Here is a 6,099-nt window from a genome sequence, read left to right on the forward strand (position 1 = left end):
AAAAAAAAAAAAAAAAAAAAAATTATATATATATTATTCTTATACATATATACACATTTAATCACAAACTGGGGTTGTATAGATTACAGTCATGTTTAACATTGAAATTACTGTGTACTTGCTTTAAATGGACTAAAAAATTTATTATTTTTCTAAACGAATATGACTTTCTTCAGATGAACACATGACATCTAGGGTGGCATGAGGGTACATAGATGAGAGAACATAGATGAGAGAACTTAAATTTTTGGGTGGAGTGTCCTCTTAAAGAGGAGTCATCCTGATTTTACCAGTTTAAAACTTCTTAACAATTAGTTATTTTTATTCAGGCATGTTACCGTTTGCATGGACTGGAATGGGGCTGCGTTGACATTGATGCCACTGCTGTGCAAGGGTTTGGATCCGGGCTGGATCACCTGGGTCTGGGAGGCAGGAGAGAGCACCGTAGATGGAGGCGGCTGCTCTGTCAAGGGCATGGAGGCCTACAGAGGACAAAATGGTTTTGATTGCCGAAAATTACTTGATGCACATTTTGTGCAGTAAACATTGTTACATTAGAAAGCTCATATACTAGCTACACAGTAATAAATAATTTGGAGAACTCATTGAATTCATGAAACGAATGGGTGCTTGATAACTTGCCTGAATAGGATCAGTGGTGTCCGTCTGTGGTCGGGGATCAACTGAGTGAGAAGATTGGTATATTGGAGGCGGTGTGGAGAAGGTTTCTGGTGATGTAGAGGCCATGGGGATCTGCAAACAAAGTAAATTCACACTCTTATCTTTACACAGATATAAAGTCAATACTCTCATCTTTCTTTTCCAGACAGTTCAGCAAACTCATTTCCATCCAGAAGAACTTGGCTACACTCACTTGTGTGGGTTCAGGCTGAACGCCTACAGCATGAGGCTGGGCGAGACAAGACTCTGGGTGAGCTGCAGGTTGAGAAATCAAAGCCCAACAAAGTTAGGTTGATTTAAAATGGTTAACCCATAAAGCTAACTGAATGACCATGTGGTGGAAATATGAACATACCTGGTTGACACACCATCGGCGGCATCTCCATACTAGGGACCGGCTTCATAGGTTGCGCCAATACAATAGCCGGATCAAGAGACTGTCCATCAAAATCAAGCATGGAGTCCTGGAAACAAAAAGAGCATTTAGCATGCATGCAAACATACGCCAAATAAGACAGACCTGCAAAAAAAAAACAAAAAAAAACACCTGCATGAAGTTGTACGGTCCCTGCATCTGTGCCATGAGATCCTGAACCACCTGCTGTCTAACCACAGGGTCTGAAGGGGGTGTTGGAGTTACTGTGGTCAGAGGATGGGGCTCTGGGACGACAGGGGTGGGGGCGGTCTGAACCGGCTGCATGGAGTTAACCACCTGTAACAGATCCAATAGGCTTTAGACATTTGGAGTCAAAAAGGCTGAAAACCACTGATGTACTAATCCATACACAAATGAGAAAAAGGGGCAAAAATAAGTCTACATAGGTTGAAATGCAGTTTCTAGAGCAGCTTACCTCCATCTCCGCACTCCATTCCTCTCTTTGTTCCTTATCGCCAGTACTGTATGTGCTCTCCAAAACAAACTGCCTATTTACAAACTGGAGAGAAAGATAAAAAGGTAAGAAAATTATTGGTAATCAAGAGGAAATTCAGCTTAAACTTTTTATCTTTACCCCAGAGCAAGATCATACAATTATAGGGCTCACACACATTCATTATGTCCCTGAAGTCAACTTGTGTAAAACGTTTTGCACCAAAAACAGCTGCATTTTACTTTTCAAAACCAGTTTGTCTATCCTAAACCCTGGTTTATTCTTGCCAAATCCATGAGAGTATGTTGCATTTGCAAACCAGTGTTACTTTAGTATCACTACTAAAATACTATTCCTCTATTATAGTTATTAATATTTTGAATTAGTTTTCATATTTTCAGTTTGCATTTTAATTGTAGTTGAGGTTTTCATATTATTTGTGCATTATTTTTATTAGTTGGTCTTTTAATATTCAACATTCAAACATTTTTTATTTCAATTTTAGTTTTCAGTACATTAAGTTGAACTAAATGAAAGTGAGAAATGCTGCCTTGGAAATTAGCTGAATAAAAGAAAGTTATATTTTATTTGACTTAATGTTTACTTTTTTCCCCCAAATAATAATTTGCTAAATTTGACTTAAATCACAGCAGCTATGTGGCAGGGTACATTACCTGGTGCAATAAACATTTTAATTTTGTTGGTGTGACAAACATTTCAAAAGACTGAATGGCAGTCAGACAAAACCAAATGCAAATACGGTTTGATTTCCTTTCTTCTCTGTGAAAGGAAACAAAGTTGCACAGCACTTTGTTGTAGCATGCAAACAGTGGTATTTCTGCTTTCAGGGGGTGTATTTGCATTTTCATTTAGCTAGTCAGCTTTTTCAGCATTGGTCCGAAAAGACAAATCGTATGTGAAAATTAGATTGAATTTTTGCGTTTTGTGTTGTGTGGTTTAAGTAAATGCATTTTTTTTGGATTGGGGAGGAAGAATATTGCACAGTTTCATAGTGCAGTGAACTATGTCAAAAGTCACTCAAATGTGACCCCTTAAGCTTGCATCTTACAAAGTGCATTTAACTAACTTGCCTTACCTCTGTCACCTCAATTGGAATGGGTTCTGCATACGCTTCTGTCATTTCACCCTCTGTTAAGAGACATCAAAATCAGTTTTCAGAAACCTGTCTGTATTGCAGCAGTTTCAGAATGACAGTCACTCGATTGAGCAATGTGAAATGAGGAGTGTTTTACCCGTGTCGGGAGGGTGCTCCTCTGCTTCAGACACTTCCACTGCAGCTGTCTGCTCCTCTTCCTCCGTGCAAACTCCGTTCTGATGAGACTGCATTCTATCAAAGTAGCCACTCTGCAAAACCCGCTCCAACGTCTCATTCAGTGCTTTATCTGAAAGACAAGCATTTACACTCCTATTCAAATGTTTAGGATCAGTAAGATATGCGTTTTTAAAAGAAATCTTGTGCTCACCAAGGATGCATTAATTTGATCAAAAATCCAGTAAAATATTACATTAAAATAACTTTCTTTTAATGCGTTTTTAAAAGTGTAATTTATTCTTGTGATGCAAAACTGAATTACATGATCCTTCAAAAAACTTTCTAATATGTTGATGGTGCTCAAGAAAAATGTATTATTAATGTTAAAAACAGCCATGTTGCTTAATGCTTTTTTTTTTTTTTTTTTTGGAAACCATGATACATTATTTTCAGGATTGTCTTTAAAAAATAAATCTTATGTAACAAGTGTTTTTACTGTCAGTTTTGATCACTTTATTGCATCCACGCAGAATAAAAAGTAACTTATTACAAATAAAAACAAATATATATATATATAACACACACTGAAAAGCTTAAACAACTGTGAGGGCCGTCATACTGCCAGCCCAGCTGGTGCATAGCAAATGAATTTATTTATATGCCATGTGCCACATGATCCGCCAAGGAATACCACTGAAGAAAAGTGCTAGAAGCTTTCTAAGGCAGGGCTCCTGTGGGTAACTACTTTAAAAATATCATAAATAAACTAAGTAATCCTGTGAATATATTAGCAGTGTTTTAATGTGCCTTTTAACTGGCCATTAATATGCCGCTAGCATCAAGACTGCTATATATCTCAAACTTGGGCAAAAATTTAAATTTGACCTATGGATTCCCCTCATTGATCAAGTGATCTTTCACAGTCAGTGTCCCTTGGAGAGTTTCCCCAAGCACACAGCTGCAGGATCACACTGTGATACAGAAAACAGGGGACATGGATCATGCCACTCTACCCACTGCTGAGTCAGCACATGCATCATGGCTGAATGCTGCAGAATATGCTACCTTTGCCTATTATCCATGTCTTGCTTTAGTAAACCTTTGGTAAAAACTCAAGAATGATGCGGAACAGTTTATGCAACATTCTATAAATCACCATGTTTATGTTTATTTATTTATATATATATATATGAAAGCTTCCAAAACAGTGCAAGATTTTTCCTGAAAATGCAAGTATAAATCTCCTTGTACCAACATGCACAAAAATATATTTTGATCTTGAGGAAATGGTTTCCAAGACAGTTGGATACTTGTTTACATTTAGCAAGGAAAATATAAAACAGATGAATAATTTTACCTCTTAAAAACCACAAAAAGCTGATGCACACCACAAAATCATAAAAATCCATTAATAATTTCACTTTAAACTTCCTACACGTATATGTTTAGAGCTATCAGACCCGAAAAAGAAGATTAAAAATTTCATGACATACATGTTGTTCCTGCTACAGGCTTGTCCTTCCCCTCTAAAAGTTCCCATAAGTGCTGTGATGCATCTTGATACTGGTCAGTTAACCTGTGTGAGATAAATCCCATTATGAATATACAAATCAAAAAGACAAGCAAACTAAATGTTTTATTTAACCAAACATGCAAACACACTACATATTATTATTATTATTATTATTATATTATATAATATAATATTAGAGAGAGAAAATAGAATTTCACCCAATCTGCACTCAATCCATATGGATCTCTTTTATAATGTCTATGAATTTCTTCAAGCATCAAACTTTTGGAAAAAGTGTCTTTCAATGGAGGGACATAAACCTCTCCCGTTTCATTATTCATTTGTTTCAAAGATAAACTACATTTGTGTTTCAAAGATAAACTCAAATCCTTTGCGTTTAAAACTGTTAGGTTGAGTAATTGACCATTTTTATTTCAAGTGAAGTAACCCTTTAAACTTTAAAATCTTCCTGGATGCACACTGTCAAATTGACAATAAATAATTATAAGTACAGTTACAAAGAAGCAGTCAAACTTAACATGCCCTGCCAATGCAGAGACCTCAAGCTGTCTGAAATGTATTCTCTGAGAGATCCAAATGTAACTTAAACTCTTAATTCAGAGAGTTACAGTTGGAAGAACATCAATTCTTCTGTTTGTTTACAGTATAGTTTTCATTTGCAAGCAATTTCGAAATGGAGAAAAGTAGTGTGGATTGGGATGACAGTCAACTTCACCTGATGTTTTGGTCACGTTCAGGCCCCACAAGCTTGTAAAACTCATCCAGGGAAGTAAGGTCGCTCTCGGTAAGCAGCGAAAGTCCCCCAGCTCCTTGAAGTAGCTCTTGCCGCACACTTTCATCCCCAAGTCGGTCCAGAAGAAACTGCAGCTCCAGAACCCGTTTCAGCCTTTTCTGTTCCACCTCTTCACGCTGGAGTTGCTCACGACGTGCTGCTTTCTTAACACTCTTCTGGATCTACCCAAAGCAATAGATGTGGGAGACACTCACTTATGTATTAACCTTCCAGTGAATTTCAGTAGTAGATCTACACACATTCACAAAAAAATAAACTGTAGGTCCTTAGGCTATGGAAGAGAGTAAATTAAATTTTCATGTACTCACTTCTTGACCCAAAGCCAAAAAGCTCTTGTGCAGTTCTCGTGCAAACTCAAGGTTATGGATTATCTCCTGGTACTTAGACAGGGCTTCCTGGATTGATTTAGAAAAAGGACAGATTTCAGGAATCTGAAACCATTAACAGGCAACAAAAAATATGGAGCGTTTACCCACCAGCTGGTCCTGGTTGAGACGTTCCCCTTTGATGTTTCTGGCCTGATAGTCATCAAGCTTGCTCTGCAAGAAGACAAGTGACAAAAAATAGAAATAAATTAGAAAAATTAACAAGCTGTATAATAAAATGACAGTACAATGTAGAAGTCATCTTACAAGTGCATGTATTCACTTCCCCATCTCAAACTCCAGCTGAATTGGGCTGCGTTTACACTGCAAGTCTTAATGCACAGATCCGATCTTTTTGGCACGTCTGTTTACATTCACTTTAGACACGACTGGTATCCGATATCTGTTTACACATTAATTCCCACCCAAAAGGATTGACTGCAGTGATCGCTTTACTATGCACATTGTAGACCCTCGGGTTTTAAATGGCCGTGCTTTTAAAATTATTTATATAATTCACGTCGAATGGCCATTATTATTTGCCAGCATGGACAACAGCTGTCATGGATGTTTTGCAGCACAAA

At 37.3% G+C, this 6,099-nt stretch overlaps 1 protein-coding gene across 2 annotated transcripts in view; it reads right to left on the reverse strand.

The window, feature by feature from the left end:
- LOC107746566 (caprin-1-like) overlaps positions 1-6,099 on the reverse strand; it is a 19,769-nt gene that overhangs the window by 5,904 nt on the left and 7,766 nt on the right. For both annotated transcript variants that reach the window (XM_016560829.1, XM_016560828.1), the window contains exons 3-14: positions 5,627-5,689; positions 5,459-5,545; positions 5,073-5,311; positions 4,317-4,399; positions 2,804-2,953; positions 2,647-2,699; positions 1,533-1,616; positions 1,229-1,393; positions 1,037-1,145; positions 875-936; positions 643-753; positions 339-482 (exon numbers count right to left, since the gene is read on the reverse strand). In XM_016560829.1, the coding sequence (XP_016416315.1) occupies positions 339-482; positions 643-753; positions 875-936; positions 1,037-1,145; positions 1,229-1,393; positions 1,533-1,616; positions 2,647-2,699; positions 2,804-2,953; positions 4,317-4,399; positions 5,073-5,311; positions 5,459-5,545; positions 5,627-5,689 (1,350 nt within the window). The remainder of the gene's footprint in view (positions 1-338; positions 483-642; positions 754-874; positions 937-1,036; positions 1,146-1,228; positions 1,394-1,532; positions 1,617-2,646; positions 2,700-2,803; positions 2,954-4,316; positions 4,400-5,072; positions 5,312-5,458; positions 5,546-5,626; positions 5,690-6,099) is intronic.

The sequence above is a fragment of the Sinocyclocheilus rhinocerous genome, unplaced genomic scaffold (genome assembly GCF_001515625.1).
Source record: "Sinocyclocheilus rhinocerous isolate Xijiao unplaced genomic scaffold, SAMN03320098_v1.1 scaffold1160, whole genome shotgun sequence".
In the NCBI taxonomy this organism is placed as follows: Eukaryota; Metazoa; Chordata; class Actinopteri; order Cypriniformes; family Cyprinidae; genus Sinocyclocheilus; species Sinocyclocheilus rhinocerous.